The sequence below is a fragment of the Ammospiza nelsoni genome, chromosome Z (genome assembly GCF_027579445.1).
Source record: "Ammospiza nelsoni isolate bAmmNel1 chromosome Z, bAmmNel1.pri, whole genome shotgun sequence".
In the NCBI taxonomy this organism is placed as follows: Eukaryota; Metazoa; Chordata; class Aves; order Passeriformes; family Passerellidae; genus Ammospiza; species Ammospiza nelsoni.
The window spans coordinates 16093263-16116514 of record NC_080669.1 but is presented as its reverse complement, the minus strand read 5'-3'; the positions used below and the strand labels follow the sequence as shown (position 1 = coordinate 16116514).

General features: G+C 40.2%; 1 protein-coding gene across 2 annotated transcripts in view; it reads left to right on the top strand.

The window, feature by feature from the left end:
• The first annotated feature begins 18540 nt into the window (after positions 1-18540).
• Positions 18541-23252, top strand: part of KCNN2 (potassium calcium-activated channel subfamily N member 2) — a 69601-nt gene continuing 64889 nt past the window's right edge. For both annotated transcript variants that reach the window (XM_059492889.1, XM_059492890.1), the window contains exons 1-3: positions 18541-18562; positions 18805-19982; positions 20156-20251. In XM_059492889.1, coding sequence (XP_059348872.1) covers positions 18541-18562; positions 18805-19982; positions 20156-20251 — 1296 coding nt within the window. The remainder of the gene's footprint in view (positions 18563-18804; positions 19983-20155; positions 20252-23252) is intronic.

Here is a 23252-nt window from a genome sequence, read left to right as displayed (position 1 = left end):
TATAAACACTTTATTTTCATGAATTGAGGGGCAACATGGCTCAGAAGAAAGTTCTATGTGAAATACCAGGTGAGGGTTACTGGTTAGGGCACACAAACCACACACCAACCTGTGCTCTGGCTGTGTGATGAGGCAAGGGCTTCTCTAAGACACATGTCACAGAGAAGTGCTGAAATATCACTGAATAAAGATGCATAAATTCACCTCATCAGTGTCTGTCCCAGACTCTACCAAACTTCTCTAGCTGAATCACTTCAGTGTTGTGCAAGCCTCTGTTGTAGCAACCATTTCCATGCATTGAAAGTGTCTACATTTCTAGCCTTTGTTATCCAGCTCTATTAACAGGTACTTCAATTTGTTTCTTCCAAAGCACCACACAAACAAATTATTCAGATGAATGATGCTGTAACTTTTTAAGTCCTTTTCTCTGTTCATAAAGTTTCATTAAGTAAACATTTTCTTTGGCCTTCACATATTTATAGTTATTCATATCTGCCTGTAGCAGTGGTGTATTTGTGGCTAAACATCAGAAGACACCAAAGCTTTATAGAAAAGAAAACAGAAAACATAGTTTATCAATTTGGTTATGATAATAAGGTTCAATTATTTTACTAAAATGAAAAAGTAATTTCTAGAACTAATAATATAATGTGTATATATATATATATATATATATATATATATAGTCAATTTCAATAATTGCTAATATATGTATTCAAGCTGGTAATATTTATTTGCTGAAAATTTAAAATGTATTTTTTGCAATTGTCTATTAAAAAAAAGAAGAAACAATACCAACACCTTCCCCCCACACTTTCCTCCCCAGATTCTCAATTTATTTTGGGTCCAGTGAATTTTGTTTTCTTTACAAATTGTGGCCTAATTATCATGACTGGAAAACAGTGCTTGACTGAGACAGAAGCCTAGGAGAGAAGACACTCTGGGCATTTTAGCATTAATGGGGTAAGACAGCCTTGGGTTTGGTTTTTTCTGCCATTCACCTTATACCACAAGTAAAAGAAACAAGACCATGGGACATTCCTGAACTGACTGGAGAAAAAATTTGTTTTCCCGAGGTCAAAGTAATATACTCTCAACAATTTCACTTATTCAATTTGTATCTATCACATTAACAGATACAAAATTCTAGTGAGAAAAAAAAAGCTGACTATTCTCAAAAACATATAAATAATTAAAATTCAACCCAGGGACTATTACATAAACAAAGACAGAATCATTTTTGCTGTTAGCCATCTCACTTGAGTCCAATAAACACATTTTACAAAACCCTAAAGCTTTTGTTAATGAATTACAGATAAGAGACCTCAAATGAACCATGGATATTTTGTGTTTCCTTTCTTATTGGGGACCAATCACAAGGGAAATGTAGGCAGACTCTGAATCACTAGAACAACGTGGGCATGCCAAAGAGTGGTAACACAAGGGAGCTCAAGATTGCAGCTGTGCTTTGCTGCTGTGTTGATACACAGGATACATAGGCACACAAGATGAGGGAATTTTTTATATCCCCTCTTCTTGTCCACCTGAAAGCAATAATGAAAGTATGATAAATATTCATAAACATTCACTTTCATCTGGGAGTCCTTCTGGGGGGAGTCTATTCAATTATAATCTACACGACCTAATCCATGACTACTTTAGCTTCTTCCTCTAAAACTAATTTCCTGTACCAGAAAACACTGTTGGTACCTTTGTTGTACAGTTAACACATAATCTCCCTTTGACATAGAAATTAGATGTTAACACATCAGCCTCTTTGAGGCAGTGATCTGGTAGGGTTTTGTACAGCACACATTGTACAAAATCTAGAGGACTTCAGTTTTCATGAAATGTAATAACCACAGGCATTGCTGTCTTCCAAGCATGGCTTGGGAAGAGGTAATTGAGGTGATGCTCTGGACTGGACAATTATCAGAGTCTTAGACAGCAGGAATCCCTGTCCCACAGAATACTGAATAGGCTGTATAGTCATGCTGCTTACCTTTTTCTTTTTCAGAGACTTTATTTAATGCTTTGGCAGGAGAGACGTGCAGACCGTAAAATATTATTCTGGGAGGGTTTCCAAAAGGTAGGAGATGAGTTTCTAATTCCAAGACTATGATGCAGGAGGGAAGATGCTGTTTCTGTTTCTGGCTGTCTTCTATACTGACACGTTCAGGAGAGGTTTTGGGTTCTTAGGTGGACAGAGCTATTTCCCTCTGCTCAGAGACCTGGGCATATATATTGCATCTTTTTTACACTTGTGTTTACCTATTAGCTAGTTCTTACAGTTCCTCTTTGGGAAACAGTATCTGTGCAGGAAGCCTAAGTGCTTAAAATTAATTCCCGTACCTCAAAGCAAAGTTTCTGCGGTGCTCAGAACTGTGACACTGGAGTGGCTTTATTGACGTCGCATGCTAAATGTGACAGAGTGGTACACTCTGATGTGGCAGATAAATGTGGCACCTGATAGTACTCTAGACAGAGGTTTGTTTCATCATCTGTTGAAATTAATATCCTTTTACTTACTCTTAGAGGCATTTGATCCTACTGAATATTTGATTTTCATGTGAGGAATTTGTCTTTTATACTTCAGAAAACAGAGAACTAAAAAGAAGGCTCAAACACAGTTCTGATAGGAATTCTATACAGGGATTTATACAGGTATTTCTCCTTGCATCAGCAGCAGTTGCATAGAACATGTAAAAGTCCAAGACTTTCACAGGCCTGCAATGACCTTGGAAACACTGCTTTTGGTGATTTCAAATATTTTCAAGGTGTGATACTTGAGACTGGATTTTCAGCAACTTCTGAAGACCAAGACACTATTTAAAGTGTTGAGTATATTTGTCAAGAATTAATAGAGCCAGCTTTTATACTCACATCTGAAAGAAATAAATTAATTATTTCAGAAGATATAGAAAAATTGGGTTCTTTAGCAAAGCAGTTATGAGGAAGCACACTGATGAATTAAGCAAATGAATATAAGGTATGCATATAGATAAAATGGGATAACCCCCCCCATCCCCAATATGTGTTGTCCAGGTCCCAATTTAATTTATGAAGAAGAGAGCTAGAAGAATTATTCAGCACTTTGGTGCCTCAGTATTTTTCAACCACGTTCCCCTAAGTTAAAATCAAGTCCTTTGTAACTCATCTGCAAAGTACAAATACTGTGCAAAGCAATTTTGAAGTAGAAAGGCAACTTTTTCACAATACTGTACATTGCAATAGCTGTAACTAAGTCTAAAATAGATATTTTTTTCTCTTTGGCTTCACCATGTGAGGAAGTACAAAAAAAAAAAAGCAAGTAAAAAACAATGTCCTGTATCTTTATAGATTGGCTATATACAGTCCAGCTGCAAATGCTGAAGTTCAGTTTCTACAGTTCTTCTTTAGTTTTATTACATTTTGAAGGCTATGAGAAAAGTAACATTTTTTTATGTAGATTGCTAATGCTACTCCTGTTAGATGGAAGACAGAAAATTCAAAGGAGAATTTAATATACAAAGAAGATTTTACTTCTTCCATTAACTTAATATCTTCTCCACAGAGGAGCTTCTCTTTATGTAAGATCAGCATTTCTCAATGCTGTTCTTTGTCTTTCAATAATCCTTTTGTATCTTTCCCTTTCATATAATTGAAATCAATATTGTCAGCTAAAATTGCTTCCTAAATTCTGTTCAATGAAGATGAATGATAGAGTGCAATGGAATAGTAATTAGATTCTAAAATTTTAATTTTTTTTTTCCTCCTCATGACAAAAAACTGTTAGGCATTATATTCCTTTTGGAAAGGTGAAGAAAAATGCTACATAAAACTTATTGACCAGCTGTCAGTAAAAAGGTGATTCAAGGACTCTATTCCCTCTGATCTCCATTGCCTTGGGTTTTTTCTTAATTAAATCAGTCTGCAATTGCATATAGTTAGGTATAAAACTCTAGTCACAATAAAGCTTGAATAAAGCTATATAAAGAGGAGGAGAAACCCCTATGGGTCTCACCCTTGATGAAAATATCACTTTTGATAAAAAGCTATATACATTTACTTTAAAATAGATTTGTTCCATTATCCAGCTAATTCAGTCATGTGAAAAGTCTTCCTCCAAATCCAAGCAAAAAAAGCTTTTTCAGTATTTATTTACCTCGATGGTTTGCTGGAGGAATCTGTCAGTTTGCCCACTGACTAGTGAACTAGTCACCTTAGCAGGAGTTTTCCTGCCACATGACTCACAGTTTCAAAACAGGAAAAAGAAAAAATATGCTGTATTTTACTGCAATTTTTTTCATATTCAGCTGCCATTTTGTTTTATTTATTTACAGTAGGGCCTTGATGGAACATGCGGTAAAATTTTCTGGAGCGCTATGCATCCTGGAGCACTACACTTACAAATAAAATCTGAAAGTGTTTATACAGAGGAAAAAAACCCAACAGTTGAAATCAATGGGTTTGAAATTCTTTGAAGAAATTACTTAGTATTCTGCTTCACTAAATTATTAAGTTTTAGTCTTGTGCTCTTGCCATATGGAATTTTACTTTAACATTAAAGAAATATTGTATGATTGGGTAAAAATTGGCAATCATCCCAAGACATTACTGAAAAGACAACTTTGCTTCAGAGTCCTCTACAGATTTTGAAAATCCAAATGTATTAAATGATTGTCCCTTGTTAACACCAGTGTGGTGACTTCATCAAGCAAATCCATTGAATTTTTAGGCAGGACATCTGCTGTGGGAAAGAAAAAGGGATTTGCATCTTTCCCAAACTCATATCAGTCCAAGTATGTATTACTATTATCTTTTGATATAGTTCTTACTAATTTTTGCAGTTCTAACATCAGGTTTACTGGTCTACAGTGTCACTCATCATTCCAGGAACCTTTGCACTGTATTAGCCATTTGCCAGCTCTGTGGTGTTGACACAGTCTTTAGCAAGATGTTATATGTTCTGCAGTTAGCAATTCAGCTACTTCATCTTCAAATCCATTTATAAACACTCATTGATATTTTTCCCCTTTATTTCTTTTTACTATATCCTTATACTGCAAAAACAATATAGGATAGCTATACAAACTATCCATCTTTTTCTTCTTTGTGGAGTACTAAGTGAAAGATGTAAGATCAGGACTCAAGGCTTTGAGGTCTTTATCATATCTACTACTTGACTCTTTAGATGTTTTCCCTTCTAGTAGCTAAATTCTTATGTCATTTATTTTTGGCAATGCCCAGGATTAAAATCTCACATGTAATGATCAGCCAAGTACCCAGCTCATGTCTGCATCTGCCTAAAACTGATTTTAAATATTTTTTCTACCTCTGTCTCACCATCATGGCCAACTCCATTGGACATTTTTGCAACCTTTCATATAATTTCTCTTCTTCCCTTACTGCTCTCCTCAGAACAGAGGTGTTGCTACCTGTTTCCACAAACTCACTTATTTAATAATCTCATGAGATAGAAGTGTCCCCTAGCATGTGAGAGACAACGCCATAGATCCCTTCTGTGTGATAAAATTTTAAATCCCGCTGAGCAGGATTGCTAATTGCCAGAATATAAGGTAAGGTTTTTTCAATTACTCTTACTGTAGAACAGAATAATTAAATAGCCACTGCAATGCTTTTCAGACTAATGGCTGAGGAAGTAATTTGGGACTTGGAAACCTGGATTCCAATCCCTGTACTAATGAGTGTTTAAAGTTCATTATATTAAGTGTTTTATTTCAGAAAACTACTTAGGTTAGTGGCTAAAGCATAGAGTTAGGAGACACATATTAAAACTCATCAAACAGAAGGAGATATTGACCCTATTTGTTCTGCAACTTGGGCATATGCTGAGCAGGTGAAACATTGCATGGGCACTCCTGCATCCTGTTTGTCCTTTCTTCATGTTCTCTCCATTTTTGCAAGGAGCAGTGATGAATTCTGTGCCCCAGGAAACAGTCTGGATGTGGGATCTATCCTGGCATGGTAGTATCTCATTTCTCTGAAGTGCCATCATCCTTCACAAAGCAGTTGCCTGCTGGCTAGCTTAGGCTCAGGTGCTGCATTTCTATTTTGCAGTTAGGTGATTAACTCTTGAAGTATATTAGGTAAAGTTTCAAGTTGTAATCAGCAAACAAAGGGTTCCTATTAGATTAGTAGCTAGATACCCAAGAACAGTTGTAGTGCTGAGAAATACAGCATTAACAACCACCGCTGATGTGGTGCACAGCTTTTGAACCTTTAATTCAGGTCACAGAGATCAAGTGATGCACTGTGGAGCAAGGTGCGTATTCAAAAAAAGAGGAGTTTCACTGGTTAACAATTTTAAGTATCACTTATGTCCTAGAATGATAGATTTCATAATTTTATGAAATTTTTGTGAAGATATACTCAGGTGAGAGACAGTATAAACCATGATTAAGAAATCCATCTACTAGGAAATTTTCTGGAAGCAGAAACTTACAGTATGCAAGCTACTGAGCAGTTACTCAAAACAGGCAAAGACTGAAATGAGAGAGGTGTTCTAGGATACGTAAAAATTGCCTGCCTTAAATGAGCACCTTTTTAAATTAAATTCTAAAATTGAGAAAATACAAAGATAAAATTGCAAACTAACCTTAATTTGGATTATCTTCTAACAATTCCTTCTTTTGCCAGTGGTCTTGTGTGCTTCATTGATCTTTCATAATTTCTCAAGTATTTGGATTATTACATCTTTATCCCAGTTTGGTCATATATTAGTGCTCCACTGGCTCACTGAAAAAAACTAAGAGGAGAAAGGCAATGTAGTGGCTAAAAAATCACCCCTTAAACACTTCACTCTCACGGTATTCCAGGCATGCAGGGATTCAGGGAAAACTAAGACAATGTAAAAGGATTTTTAATCAAGTTATAAAACTGCTGATATTCTCCTAGCCAAATAAGGAAGTTTTATTTATATTACTGTAAAATATGTATCTTTAATTCCATGACCACCTGGAAACACTACTGCTTTCTTCCCGAAGTAGCCTAATTCCAATAGTTTACTTTTAATGTATTTTATTGATATTCTTTTAGAAAAAAGTCTTTACACTCAGGGGAACACCTGAACTCAGGCTGGAATACTCTTCTTCTGCTCTTCTGCCTTGTACTGAAAAATAAAGTCTTGTACTAGAAATATGAAAGAATACCAAATCTGGTAGCACAATAGTAATTGGCTTCATTTTCAGAATTCCTAAGCACCTGATATAATTGTCAGTTTAGCAAAATATATCAGTCAAGAAGTTCCAAAAGATCTGTCACACCACCTCCAAGAGTTTAACATAATTTGCAGAGTACCTGAGTCATATCCTTCACTGGTATAATAGAACCAAATGTGTCCTCTTGACTGCAGTGCTCTGTGACAAGTATTTTTAAAAAACGTGAATATTCACAAGCCTCCTGAAAAGTAAACTGGGTTAATCTTTGCTCATGCCTTAACAGGATAGAGGATGTTAAGAATGAGCTCATCATTACTAATCCTGTGTTCTTTGCTTGGACTTTGGAAATAAGCTTGGTTTCAACAAATTACATAAAATTAGGAACCTTAGGAAACTACTGCTTTAATGTAGCAATAAAGGAAGAATTTTTAATGTTCTTTTACAAAATGACCTGAGGTAGGAATATTAGACATTGCTGCGGGTAACACAGTGAACAGCTTCAGTATGCTTTCACAGATAAAGATGCATTTTAAAATAATAGGGTGAAGAATAACAAGAATAGCTTAATAACTTTGAAGACACATCAGTAAGCATTCTGCTCTGAAATGCTGTCCTGGACATTCCTTCTCAAGGAGGTGTTTCAGTCCTAAGTGTGACTAAGAAATGGATAATATACATAGGCCAGGTATAGGAAACACGTTTAAAAGAAAAAACTACATGGACTTCTCACTTAACTTTTTTGAGTGGCCTTCTGTTGTAAAACACAATGTTATTAAAATAGGGGTTTTTTTAAATAAAAATCCTAAAAATGAAATGCAATAAGAACAAAAGAAATAAGACCTGTGTCTCCTTTCTCTTATCAGAAAAGTTAGCAGCAAGTGAATGAAATATTAGAAACATAATTATTCAAAATTTATAGTGGAATTGGGGTTGTTTTTTGAAATTTTTTCCTGAACTTTTACAAATTATTTTCTTGGGGAGTCTGATCTCTAATGCCAGAAAGATTAGAATGTGGACAGGGCATCAATTTAGATTTATAACTAGTGTTTTAAATAAGAGACCTTGGAAGAGGGATCCAACCTATTATCTCACAGCAATCACTGCCAGAGCTATTACAGGGCACATCTGAAACCAGACAGGTCTGCAGACCCTGTCAGCCTGCTGCATTCTGGAGATGCTCTTCCTGCCAGAAGCAGAGCTGCTTCCTTGCTCCACATCCACCGATCCAGCCTCATCAATCGCCAGGCTTCTGTCACCCACAGCATTTAAAGTCATGCTGAACACATGCCCTAGCAAGGGGAATGGATTGTCCCCTTATTTACTGCCAAGTCCTGAGCACCATCCATATACCAAATGTCTGATCAACTTCCATCAGAGATAGGATACTCTCCTAAATTTGGGGTCTAGACACTGCCTTCTCCTCACAGATTACAAAGAGGGGCAGCCCTGGTGCTCACAGGCCTTATCTGCTTTCTGTAGTTGAGAGGAAGGACATGTCAGCCATCTCTATCATCTGCTGAGGACCTAGATCCAGCTCGTAAAAATGACAAGAAATTTTCACTAGCATGATTATTCTTAAAAGAGCAAGTACTTTATACCAATAAGCCAGTTTTCACTGCTCAGGAGTCCACTAAAATGGTATTTGTATTCTACAGAGATAAAATGTGTTCCCAGAATTTAAAACTAGTATTTAATTACAGGCATTCTTGCATTTAAGAAATTCAGACATGGTGACATTCAAATTCAGACAATTTTTTTGTATACATATTGTATTTCTGGCCAAAACATCACCTCTCCTTTTAAGCACCCTTTTCAAACACTGTGTCTCAGATTTTTTTTTAAACATCTGCTGTCACATCTATTTAGGAATTGCAGCTTTTTTTATCCCTCATTGCCATTCTTTCCACCTCACATAATTCATCTCTACAGTTCCACGATTCCTTCACAGTGACTGCTGTCTTGTTTTCATTTCTAGCTCTGCTGCCATGAGTCAGTTTCATACTAGAGACCAGTAAGCAATACTGTTCTACTTAAAAGGCTTTTACCTGCTTACAAGGAAATTGCTTATGAGCATACTAGGGGGCATTTTCATGCAAGTTCACACTTTGCATCATAATAAACTGAAATTACCCTCTTCCTTCCAGTGTGTGACTCTGCAATCACTTTCAATGCTTCAGTGCCGACCTTCCCAGCCTGCCCACAGCCCTGTTACTACATAAGTACACATGTAGAAATAAACGTGTATTGGCAGAGTTTGTGCCTGCCAAAAGCAGCCACCCTTCTGCAAATGTAAATCACTACATTCCATTAGAAAATGACACCTATAATTGTATGTCTCTTTATTAATGCCTCATAGTGCCTCCTGTATTTCACTTGCTGTAGATATATCATCCTCACCAAGAATCTGCGATTACATTTGCCACTGTCTTCTAGGACAGATTTCAAAAGTAAGCCTTTGGACTTTGTCTACAAAATACTTGTTTACTTGTGCAAAGAGAGACTTCTGTAGAAAGACATGAGCAAATACTATCTGTCATATACATTTGATCTGTGTAAATACTTAACTGTAGAAATGAAAGCATTACACTCAAAGCAGTTGAGCTAGAGTAGAAGGAGTAAAACTGAATAGTTTATTACTAGTAATTAGTTTATTACAGAGTATTAGGTAATTCAGGTTTACATCAAAATAGATTTAGGAATTTTTTTAATCTCTAATGAAACTGGAAACTGAAAGAGGTTTTGTGGTTGCAAATAAAAGAAAATAGATAAACACATATTTTCATAGATGTCATTATTCTCTTCCTTATTCCATAATCCTACTGCTAGACTAAGCCAACAAGGACCTTGCAAACTTCTGCATTTTTTTGGGAGATCCAGCCCCACAGGGCAGCACAAAGTGGTCTGAGCAGAGATTTTTGTGCCACCCTTTTGGTATTTTTGTGCATTGGATAGATGGCTATTCATGAGTGCAGAAGCAGAAACAACAGTGTTCACCTGCAAGTCTTAGCTGCCAGACCTCAAAGGCCCTCATGCACAAAAGGGAACAGGAAAAGGGAACATAGAAGCACTGCTTACAGCTAATTATTTGAGAAAGCAGAGATGGGCTTTATTGATTTATTTTTGTGAATAAGCATAGACAAGCTTTTTATAATATGGGGTTTTTTTCATTAATGCCACATTTCACTTTCTAAATAAAATTTGTGGATATTTGAGTCAAAGAGAAAGTATTTTTTCCTTTTTCTGTTATGCAAAATGTGCTCATAAAGCACAATTCATAAAAATCCTGGTGAAGTTGAAAAAAAAATTGCCCAAACAATTTTTTTGAAGTGGCTCTTCAAAGTAAGTAAAGAGTGTATACAGAGACTTAAAATAAATTATTTTCAACTAGCAGAAATATAGCAGCTCCACCTCTTGGAAAAACTGTCCTGTCAGTTATGTAGCATGTGCATGAGAAGGGCAGCAGAGCAAAAAACTCATCCAAACTGACACATGTATATTAGCTTGATGACAAATGAATTTGATGGCATTTAGCTTGTAGTGAATCCTCCTTTTCCCACATACCTAACAGACATAGGAGAGATGACATGCTGTGTTTAACATGCAAGAATAACAGCGACTATAGGTCACTACAGGTGACTACAGATTGGCATGTTTTAAAGTATAAGCAATCCTTGAATGTCAGATTAAACTCCCAGAGGTCGTTGGAAATTTCTATATACAAGATTTCTATATACAAATTTCTATTATACAAGCCTCAAAATTTCAGGGCAATTCTGAAAGTAGCTTTGGGATCTGGGGTTCAAAGTGTTGTGTGTTTCCCGAGCATTCAAATGCTGATACTGCATTTGATATAGAAGCCTGATCATGAGAAAGGCTGGAAATGACCAACTGGTTCCTTTGGCTCCTCCAAATGGGACAGCACTGGATGTTGCTGCTGTTTGGTGAGGATATGCACCCAGGTTTTGGAAAGGTGCCTGTTAAAGGGCCTCTCTGCACCTCTCTGTGGGGGTGGAGCTGGGATCCTGTTCCTGTTCTGATGAGAGTGACTGACTTTTGTTTAGACATGTGACTTGGGTACTTTCTTGCTCAGTGACCGATGAATCATCTCAAATTTCATAAACAGATAATTGTAAAGGGACGAGATTGGTTGTTTCTTCCCTCAGTTACAATACAGCTTGATTTTTAGGACCTGCTTTCTGAGATGGAATTCATCCAGGCTGGCAGAAAAGAAAATAACTATTTCTTCCCTACTGTGTTTAAGTGAACAATACCCAGATACATATGCCGTAGATTTAAGAGGCGAACACAATAGCTGATGGTATTTAAAGGAAAATATTATGCTCCCACCCCATCTGGAGAGAGTTCTCAGTAGAACCATTTGTTAAGTGTTGGATTTGTGATTGTGTCCCTGTCCTCTGTTGACACTTCTGACTAGCTGAAGCTCTGCACACTGGGGTTGCTACATGCTGGAATCCACATCCTCGAACTCCAGAGTGGGGATCAAGGGCCTAGAAACAAGGTACATGGAGGCACACGTAGATGTTGCCGCTCCACCCTTCAGAGAACATGATTTGCTGAATACTGGAATTCTGTTCTTGAAAAGACTTTTCATGGTCAAGTAGTGTGTAACACTTTGATGACTTTTTGTTTCAACACTGTCACTTGCACTGCTGTTTCCTGAGACAGTACAGGAAGATGTTTTATCTAATGATCACAAATGGGAAAATGGATCCTTCTACAAAAGGCTTTCTACTCCAGAAGACAGGCTTCTTTGAGACAGAAAAGGCTCGTTTTATTTAGACCAGCTTCAACACTGATAAATTTTCGATATTGGTAAAATTTTCTGAGAAAGAACATTCAGGTCATACTTTGTAACAGTAATAGCAGAGATTTCATAATTTAAATAGGAAGATCTTTTCCACATTGAGCTTGGTTTTGATCTTCTGAAAAGATAAATAATCTAAAATACTAGTCAGGGTGAAGAAACCATACTATCTATATATTTTGCATGTTTGCATCAGACTACTCTAATGTAGAATATATTTTGAATGTGTGAAGAATAATAATTTTTTAATTTAAGAACAATAATTTTTTAAAAGTAGTTCTTCTGTTGAGAAATCGTCTGGTTATCCAAACTCTTTAAAGCAGTCTACTGTGTTATATCTATTTGAAATATCACTTTGCTAATACAATAGCTACTAATCTCATATACGGGGTTGCAAAGATATTCTTTACCCATCTGGAAGGAATTAATTGTAATTCTGTAGAAATTCTATTTCCTGAATAGGGTAGGATTTAATGGAAAAGTTGTTGTGTTTTAACCCCAGCCAGCCAACAACCCCCAGGCAGCTCCTTGCTCAGTCCCCCACCAGAGAGACTAGGAAGAGAATGGGAAGGGTAAAAGCCAGAATACTCATGAGTTGAGATAAAGACAGTTTATTAGGGAAAACAAAAGCCATGCACTCAAGTGAAGCAAGATAAGAAATTATTTCACTGCTTCCCATGGGGAGGGAATGAAATGAAATCACTTCAAACATATCCCCTTCCTCTTTCTTCCCTCCAGCTTTATGTCCTGAGCATGATGTCACAGGGTCTGCAAATCCCTTTGGTCAGTTTGGGTCACCTGTCCCAGCTGTGTCTCCTCCCAGCCTCTCATGAACCCCCAACTTCTCACCAGTGTGGCAGCACAAACAGCAGAAAAGGCCTTGGCTCTGTGTAAGCCCTGCTGAGCAACAACAAAAACATCTCTGTGTTATCAACCCTGTGCTCAGCACAAATCCAAAACACAGCCACTGTGAAGAAAATTAACTCTTCCCTAGCTGAAAAATATTGAAATAAGAGATAAAGTAGAGAAGTGAGAAGAATTATACTTTAGGAAATGCAAATTTTATAAAATTTACCATCAAGTTCTGGAATATCACTTCAAATAGTTTTTTTGCTGTACAGCTGACCCAGCCAGGCCCAGCATGAAGCAGAGGGTGTTTGAGTAACTCCATACTTTAATAAATTCTTCCCTGTCTTCTACCACCTCAGAAGTGCTTTCAAGTAACGTAAGTGTACTGTTTCCTCGGCAGCAGGGAAGGGTGAGAAGGAGGGGTAATGTGAAAGGTAGGGGAGGGGAGAAAATAAAGTACTGCAGACATAGCTAGCTAGGAAGGAAGGAGATGCTCTTCCCGAAGTCATTTCTCAAACCAGCCATTTCATAAATTAGAAAAACAAGTACATAAATATAATCAACAGTATATTGAGTAGGAAGTGTAACTGCAGGTAACAAAAAATTGAACATTTGCATTCATCTTTTCTCTGCTTCCATTTGTTCTGCAAGCGCATAAACTTTCCAGACTTGTTAGAGAGAATTTCTGTAAGCAGGACCACAATGTACATTGATATTTGTGTGTCCTATGAGCACATCCATAAAACTTTAGGTGTGATGATGACAGCACTAAACAAACAGACTTCTGCAACAGGAGATTTGAATATGCTGTAGAAATTGCAGACTTTCAGGGTATCAGGAATGCAGTAACAAATAAAAATCTTCCAATAAACACAAAGAAGGAAGTTTACATTTTATATGTTTTGAATTGTGAGGGTTACTGGCTGGAAGAACCTACCATTATAGATTTGAAAGCATTCATACACACCTGATAAAAGCAATGTCCATCTTTCACATTTTACAGCCTAATAAGGGAACCTGTTATTAAGTAACCTTGAAGGAACTTTCCAAATAAAACAAAGAAAATACAAATCTATAGCAATTCTGTTCTTAAAGCTAATCAGAGCACTAAAGATTAAGTACCTATAGGGAAAAAAAACCCCAACAACCTTATTTTTAAACATGGGCAAATTTAATTATTTAGAACCAATTGCTACATGAATCACAGATGACATATTTTACAGAGAGAAAAAGCATGGCTAACGTCCACCTCTGCAAGGTATAATCTTATATTTAGATGTAAGTGCTGTCTCACTGGCTTTGACAGGTCAAAATGCTGCAAAAACATTCTGCACAGTTAAAAGTAAATTCTTACACTTGATAATTCCATACATGCTAAAAGTCACTCTGCGCTCTTGCACAGGCTGAAATAGGAAAAACTATTTCAATGCATTAAATTAGCATTTCAGTAATTGTACTGAGTTATCTGAGTTCCGTTACAAAACTGCAACAATTTGTGAGAATAATAAAAGGCAGTCTGATTAAACATAATTTAAGAGTCACCTGCTGAGCACCTGAATCAGCTGGCTAAAAAAGTATTAATGTTGATGCATTTAGCTAGCTATGAAATTCTTTAAAGGTGGCAGTATCCCTTAATAATGAAAAAAAAAGCAAAGGAAAGAAAGTAAGTCATTAGGTGTGTGTGACCTTCAAGTACTATAAAAATATCCAGAAAAAATGGAAAGTTAATTAAGTGAAGAAATACTTTTACCAGGTATTTTTTGGACCACATTCAATATTTTCAATATGTATAATAGAAATAAAAATTGCTTTTAGTAAAAAAAAAAATAAACCCCCATCCCTTAATGCCCCTTAACTGGATGAAAGGCATGCAGCAATTCTAGATATCTCTTAAGCTACATCCCTATGAATGAAACCATCCCCAGTCTTGAAAACTTTGGCTACTGTTTTAGAGCTGTTGTCAATCCAGTGTCCTTATGTGCCACACCCTACACATCCCAGATTACAAAAGGTTTTAAACTGGAGCAGACTTGCATTTCCATTGGTGGTGTTGCTGGAGAAGCAGAAGAAAGTGCAGAAATAGTCAAATTGTATAAAATCAAAAGTAGAAATAGCAAAGCACACATCCTACTAACACACAATTGTATTATCTGTATGGAGTCATAGTATTTTCCTTGTCCTTTTAATGTGGAACGTTATCAAAAGGTCTAGGAAATAAGCATAGGTACAGCAGAGGTGGTATTCCAGTTAGGGTATATAATTGCATGACACCAGTCATTGCTGGGGTGAAAGTTAGGGTCTGGTGGGTAAAAGCCCTGCCAGATGGTATGGAAAAGGTAATTTACACACGTGGTTCATGCAGTTAGTTTCCATGCCCATCATCTCAGCAGCTATACTGCAGTCATTTGGTATGGTCTCAAGAGCATTTTTATTGCTGTATAGATACCCTTGAATGATCTTGTATTACCCTATATTACCCTGGTGTTATCCCTGTTTTTATCGTGACTCTGCCTTCACTGAATGACACCTTTCAGCCTAATATTGAGCTCTGCAATGCCAGGTTAGTGTTTTTTTTTTTTTTTTTTTTTTTTTTTGTCATTGGACAAGGCTTTTTCCTTTGCTGCCTTCTTAAAAACTCTAGGTGTTGTGCAGAATATGCTTTGAGAATGGAGTTTCCTTGGCTTTTCTTTTTTCTTTGTTTCACTTTCTTTTATTTACTGTATTTCTTTATTTTTGACCTTATTATGAGTTCAGAATTCTCAGTTATTTTTACAGGAGCTTGGCATTAGTAGGGGCAATAGGGTAACAGCCAAAGTAGCTTTCTAATATCTTTTATTGTTGTCTGTAGCTGTTGTATCTCTGTTGTATGTTGCTATGTGAGCTTTTCAAATGACCAGCTGATCCACGCCACTTCAAATATTTCACAGTGGTTTTTATCCTCCCAAAAATCTAATTTTTCTTGTGTCTGTTGTGTTTCCAGTCCTGTTGTTAATACAGTTTAGCTCAAAACTGCTTGGCAGCATTTATCTTGTTCTTGCAATTAGAGAGGTTAGGAAAAAAAAAATCTGTTTTCCAAATATCTCCATTAATCATAATTATCAAGGGAGATCTGCAGTAACTGCTTCTCTCTTTATATTAAGGTGTGCATGCACATGCATGTAGGCATACCCGTGTAAAATCAACCTTTTTGGCACAGCAGATACAGGCCTTAAGACAATCAGTAACAGCAGTTCCACCCAGTATATAATGAAAAGGCAGGAAAAACCCTGAAGCTTTATCCCAAACAGATAATGTTTCTGTTGTAGGTGTTCACCGTTGCCATGTTAGCATGATTGAGCAGTTCTGAGCTGCCACACTAATTAATGTATGGTATATGAAATAGTGTAACAATTAAGTTTGCATGAAGAATAGATTTTTTTTTCAGAAAACAAACACATCCATTCTTTAAAATTAATTTCAAAATTATTTAGCAATGGAAGATAGAACAAATAGCTAATTTCTGTTCTTCCTCATTAATCATGCCACAGCAGGGAAGGTTTATTTAGCTCTGAAAATGCAGAGGTAAAAAAGTCTTAGTTTATACCTTGAAATTGTGATAAAATATCCCAGACTGCTCAATGAGACTGAAGTGAAAACCTGGCTTATCAGTTTTCCAGCAAGCTGTGTGATGAGTATGACCTCTTGTGTTAGACATGGGAATATTCTTTTTTTTTTATTCACACAATGAACAACCAAGACAGTAGACCAAATATGTGAAAGCTTGTAACAGCACTGTCCTTGCATTTCAACAAATAAACAGGATAGCAGAAGCAGAGGTATAACATTTGGGACTTGTGACTTCTATATATGAATTACAAAAATAAATGCAATCATTTCCCGACACAGCATAAAGATATCAGATATTTTAGTATAACAAGACCTTAAAAAGATTTTTTTTTTTCTTCTTCACAATTCTAATATAAGCTTCCATGATCAGAGTAGATGAAGTTACAGGACAGAGCCTTGGTGACTTCTAAATAAAACATGGAGATTTACAAATTTCTTAAAAGGCTTTTCAAGGTAAACTACGTCATGAGCATTTATATCCTGGTAAAGTGAAAGCTTAAAAGAAAGTACCTTTAAGAAAAATTAAGGACACAGAATGAACAGAAAAGGAAAGATGGAACCTTGCCTATCTAATTTTTACGTAGTTCACAAAACATGTATTTTGAAACCATGGTTCAGCAAGACTGAAGCAGAACAGTAGAAGCCCAGGTTCCCTGGGATTTTAATTTCCAAAGATTCCTGAGATTCATGTGTGTTTCAAAAAACAGGCAAAAATGGGACAAGCAAGACAGAAGTACAGCACCATGTTTTTCCAAAGAAAATGGAATATCTGAAGCTGCGCTAAACAGCCTGTTCATTCTTAAGAACAAAAGCACCTTTTATCTTGGCTGTTGGTGTTCAGGGAAATTAGTGCAATCCTGAGCATCCAGATATACTTCTGTGTAACTTAAATATGAAAGTACTTTATCATTTGTGGAATGAAGTGTGTGTAGATTTCCATTCAAAACTTGGTTGTAAGACAATTTTTTTTTATCACAAGACATTATGATTTTTTGTATCATATATATTCCCACTTATGAGTGCTTTTCAAAATAACGTGCTATGTAAACATAACTGAATTTTGGTCTGTCTGTAAATAATTTATCTATACTGTAACACATGATATTTACCACATTAGTGAGGGTTGTTTCATTGTGGGGGTGATACATGTACTTGCTTTAAAAGCTACATATTGATTAGGAATTAACTTTAAAATTTTATAACAGAGCATATTTTAAAACGTTGCTAATGACACTGCCTCACTCATCTTTCTAACCTACAACTCATGTAAGGATTTCCAAGGAAATTGAATGTCACAGGAGACACAGAAATTATAAGGATATTATAAGGATGCGGGCTTTTATCCTAGAAAGGCTTGGTGGATTTTGTCTTTAACATTGCCGAGAAATTAAAGATGTAAGGAAGTCTTCCATGGTATCAAATATTGTCTGGGAAAAAAAAAAAAAAAAAACCAACAAAAAAACCCCTCTCTTATAGTCTTGCCTAATTAACAGCTGACAGGAATGACACAGCTGTAACAAGGTAAACCATTTCTCATTTTCATAATTCTTTCCTTAAATAATCTTTCCTTAAATAAATGCAGAAAGCAGACTTTACCTGATGCAGACATGTCTCTGCCTAACGGAGCTGCCAGAGCAGATTACTCAGTGGGGGCTTGAGAGGCAAAGAAAGGGGAAAAGGCAAAATGGCAGCGGACAACCAACTTCAGGGCAGTGCATGGCAGGGAGCCGGAGACGGAGGGGACCTACTCAGTGACACCGGTCCCGCTTCACGGTACAGCTCCTGCCGACCCGGCGGAGCAGGTCTGCAGCCCTCGAACCTCCCCCGGCTGCCGCTGGCCTGACGCCCCGGCTGCGCCTCTCCCTCCTCCGGCTGAGGGAAGAAGGAGCAGCCGGCAGAAGCCGCGCGTCCCCCCCACCCGTCCTTCGTGACAGGCCCGGGATGTGCCGGGAAGGGCTCCCCGCCCCGCGCCGCGGCCGCGGCCCCTTCCAGCCCTCCGCGGCCCGGGGCGGCGGGTGCGCAGCGAGCCCGACGCTGTGTTTTGCAGGGCGGCGGCGGCGGCGGCGCTGCTGGACAGCTCCGGAGCGCGACGCGGCGCCCATGTTCCGGAGACGGCGCAGATGTGAGTGGGGAGCCGGGGAGAGCCGCCGGGGAGAGCCGCGGCGGAGCCCCTTCGCCGACAGGCGGGGGAGATCCCGGGAGCGAGCGCGCTCCCCGCCCCCGGGAAGCCCCGGGTTTCCGCGGCGCGGGCGGGGCGGGCGGGGGGCGAGGGCAGCCCTCACCTGCGGGGGGCGGGAGGCGGGATCCCCGCGGGCGGGGGCCCCGCGCCCCCCGCTGACGGCGCGGCCGCTCCGCCCCCGCCAGGTGACGTGATGCCCGTTGTTTTGGTGCGCCCGACCAATCGGACGCGGCGGCTGGATTCTACGGGAGCCGGGATGGGCCCATCGTGGCGGCAGCAGGACGCTCCCCTGCCGACCGTCACGCATTGCGCAGGGTGCACCACCGCCCGGTCCTCCTGCGGCTTTAACGGCCCCGGCATGGACCCGCCGCGCCACTTCCCGGCGGGCTTCGGCCCCGAGCAGCAGCAGCAGCAGCAGCACCAGCAGCAGCAGCGCCCGCCGGCGCCGCCGCACTGCCAGCAGCACGGCCAGGACAAGCAGAGCCTCCAGCAGCAGCAGCAGCAGCAGCAGCAGCAGCAGAGCCCGTGCCTCCAGTGCAACAACTGCGCCTACTACGGGGCTGCTGCGGCAGCCGCGGGGGATAACCTGCCCCTGCTGCTCCGCGCCTCCTCGCCGCTTTCGGGCGCCTTTCGGACGCACTCCTCGCCGCTGTCTTCCGCCGCCTCCTCCCGGCACGGCAGCCAGCTGAACGTCAGCGAGTTCACCCCGTCCAGCCATGCTGGCGCGTCCAGACAGCCTCACCAATATTCCCAGTACCACCAGTGCCATAGCCTGCAGCAACAGCAGGCAGCCAGCCCCAGCAGCAGTGTCAGCAGCAGCAGCACTCACCATCATCATCACCATCACCATCACCACCACCATCATCAGCAGCAGCAGCAGCGCCGGGAGAGCAACCCCTTCACCGAAATAGCCATGAGCAGCTGCAGGTACAACGGCGGCGTCATGCGGCCGCTCAGCAACCTGAGCTCGTCCCGCAGGAACCTGCACGATCTGGACTCCGAGTCGCAGCCTCTCCAGGCGCCGCTCGCCAGCCCCGCCGCCGCTGCCGCCGGCTCTGCCCCCGCCGCCGGCAGCCCCGCCGCCCCGGAGATCGTGGTCTCCAAGCCCGAACACAACAACTCCAACAACCTGGCGCTGTACAGCTCCGCCGGCCCCGGCCCCGGCCCCGGCACGGGAAGCTCCAACAACGGCGGGGGCAAGTCCAGCAAGAAGAAGAACCAGAACATCGGCTACAAGCTGGGACACCGCCGGGCTCTCTTCGAGAAGCGTAAGCGCCTGAGCGACTACGCGCTCATCTTCGGCATGTTCGGCATCGTCGTCATGGTCATCGAGACCGAACTCTCCTGGGGCGCCTACACCAAGGTATCAGCTCAGGCGGCAGCCGGTCCCGCCGCCCGCGGCCCTCGCCCCGTCCCCGTGCCGTGGTGTCCCCGCTGTCCGGTGCCGCCGGCCGCCTCCTCGGGCCGGGGTGGCGGTGGGGCGGAGCGGCCCCGCGCGTGGGTTCTCTGAGGAACGGCGGTGTCTTTCTCTTGCAGGAGTCTCTGTATTCCCTCGCTCTGAAATGCCTTATTAGCCTCTCCACGATTATCCTGCTCGGGCTCATCATCGTGTACCACGCAAGAGAAATCCAGGTAACTTTTCCTTCTGTGGGTCTGGGAGTGTGGCTGGCTTAGGTGGGGGTGCGAGGCGGTTTGTCCAGGGGAGCTGTGCTGGTAAGTACTGGGCACGTCCTACCGCTTCAGAAAGCAAGCGTGGTCTCTGCAAGGCTGCCGAAGTCGGTGAATGGACCTCAGCCCCGGAGACGGGCACCAAACGACGGGCAGAGAGCAGCCAGGAAGCTTTGCCTGCTAGGGACTGTTGTCTGCAGTTGTGCTATAGGACTGCCTAGCCTTAAGGTTATAACCTGCTTTCTAGGTGATGTGCCTGTCGTCTCCTGCAGCAGATGTGCAGCAATAGTCTTTTATTTTTCAGTGACTAAATTTCATATTGTGCGTTTTCTCTTGACAGTAAGGTTAATGGTCTTCACTGTGCAAGGTATGTAATCCTCAGTGAGCTGTCTGAAATAGGAGTGCACTCTAGGAGAGTGTTTAAAAGCAGGGGGATGATTAATATTTGACTTGTTTTATTTAATGCTGTAGTGTCTAGGAATGTGACCAGAGAAAAGTGTTAGGAAGGATAGGGCTGAAGGTAAGAGGAACATAATGGTCAAAACTATAGAATAAACCTCACAGATACTGTCGCAGGTTCTGTCCAGGTGACTTAGTCCTAATTTCAGTTGCATTTTTTTCGACGAAGAAATTAAAATGTAGCATTTCAGCTCAACCAAACGGTACAACAGACAGAATTCAAAGTTTTGAAGGGAAAAATAACCTTACTCATAGATATAGTGCGTTTGCTTTTTCAGAGACTCCTTGAGCTGAAGACTGAAATGTCAGGTTTCAAGGGCAATGAAGACTTTTCCATTGGTACCATTCAGTTAAATAAAAAGTAAAAACTTAAGCATTGTATAGTACAATTCTTCTTCTGTGCAAATGAAAGCATGTAGCTTCAACATGAAATGGTACATGGTCTACTAAGGGTAGTGTTTGCAAAGTATTATGTCATGGAAGACTTTTTGCCAAATTGAATCATGTTGTACAGTCTTTGCACATGCAAAACTTCTTCTCCTGGCTCAGAAACAGATTTTTCTGCATTAATGTCAAAGATATTAAAAGCTGTTTAATGATATTGTATTGAATAAACAAGTGTTCTGGAGAGACAGCAAATTTATAAACTACAGGACTATTGATGAACAGGTTTCTTTATCAGTATAAAAATAAATAAGTAGCACTCCTGCAGTGTGGGAGCCTTATTTGGTGTATCTTTCCATAATATTTCTTCAGGCATGAACAGCAAAGCATAAAACAAGCCCTCTCCAAATGTTTAAAATATTCTATGCATTTTTCAGAAACTTTAAATGAAGAATTTTATGGAAGATAAATAGTTGAATGAAATAGTTGAATGAAAATGAAATAGTTGTAGGTCTGTGCAGGTACCTCAGCTTATACTGAATAGTTACTCCAAGATTCAATAGTTTGTTGGGTTTTTTCAGGTAAGGATTTAAAAATTTTCACTGTCTTAGGGATCAGATCCCTTATGGATCAGAAAAGAAATATTTTTTTTAAATTGTCGTTCCATTTTGGTCGGTTTTTTAACTGATCATTTTAAAGAACTTCGTCATGTATGCAGCTTCACAGCAGGAGTTGTGCAGTCATATGGCTTAATCACGGTTAATGTAGTTTTCAGTGCTGCTGGACAGAGGACAAGTATACCTGCCTGTAAAACTGAAATACCCCATGTTTCAGAATGAGAGACACCAGAAACTGTAGTAGTCATGACAGTGCCTGGAGGAGCTGCAGCTTCAAGAGGTTCTGTCATTCACATCAAAAATGAAGAGAACTTCTCTGTTTCAAGGAGTTTGGAAGGAAAGGATGTAGCACCTTCTGTAGCTGTTAGATATCTGCTCTCTTTTGAGCACACACTTGACTTTTAAAAAATATGATGATGAAAGTGCAGGACAAAGGCTATGTCAATTCTGTGGTAATAAAATCTATGTTGCACTAGACACCTGGGGAGAAAAGGTATCTTTAAAATCCCTTGGCTAAGGACGTAATGTTCTCCGGGCAAAAGAAGATACTGTGTAACCCTGATAATGTAATGTTTTTTAAATAACCTTTAAAGTAGACTGTTTTCTGAAGGCAGATGTGTCATTAATTTAAGGAAACGTTCTGCTCTGTGCAGAAGAATGAATAAGGTCTGCAGAACAGAGCCCACAGCTGGTTGGTTGTGTCCTGGAGGATTTTTGCACCAGCTATTTGTCAGTTGTTCCCGTTGAAACATTATTTTCTGATTATTGTCTGAAACATACTTAAATATTTGTTATAGTGTAAATAAGCAGGAATTCATTGAGAGAGGAAAATTTGTTCCATTGAAGAGAAGAAGGTGGCTGTATTCGGCTTGCAGCTGTGGTGTCTTTCATACGGGAGCAAACTAACCTTTGCATGAGTGGATTTTTCTACAAAGCATGAGGCAAAGAAAAATGTCGGGAAATACAGAGCTGACAGTTTAGTGATTATTACTGAGTGCAGGATGAATACTGACTGAAAAACTACTGTTGACCTAGAATACTGGCAAGTGGAAGTCAGCTTTTTCATTCTTTTCAGTAGTCTTTGACCTTGATTTATTGGTAGGATGATCAAACAGCCATGCTGCAAGGATGTCCATGGGACAGTGCCTAGAGGCACAGCAGGTGGCTTTAGTCTTCTCTTGAAGTGACATTGCTTGTGTACTTTGTTTTGAAAAGTCAGCCAGTTAAACCAGTCTCCGGAGTTTATCTGCCCCAGACTGGCTCCTCTTTTTTTAAGGGAGTTGGGAGGGAAGTTTGTAAAGGTTTGCCAGGATTCTTCCTCAAGGCGAGAAGTGATACAGCAGCGTAAGGCGAGTGGGTGTCCGTCCGTTCCGGCGGTCAGGCCGCGGTGTGTGTGCGGTGGGGCGCCGGAGCCCCCCGGGTGCGGCCGGGGCGCCGCGGCCGCCGCCGGTTCAGCACCGCAGACAGCTCCGCGCGTCCCGCCCGCCGTCGGAACCGGGACCCGC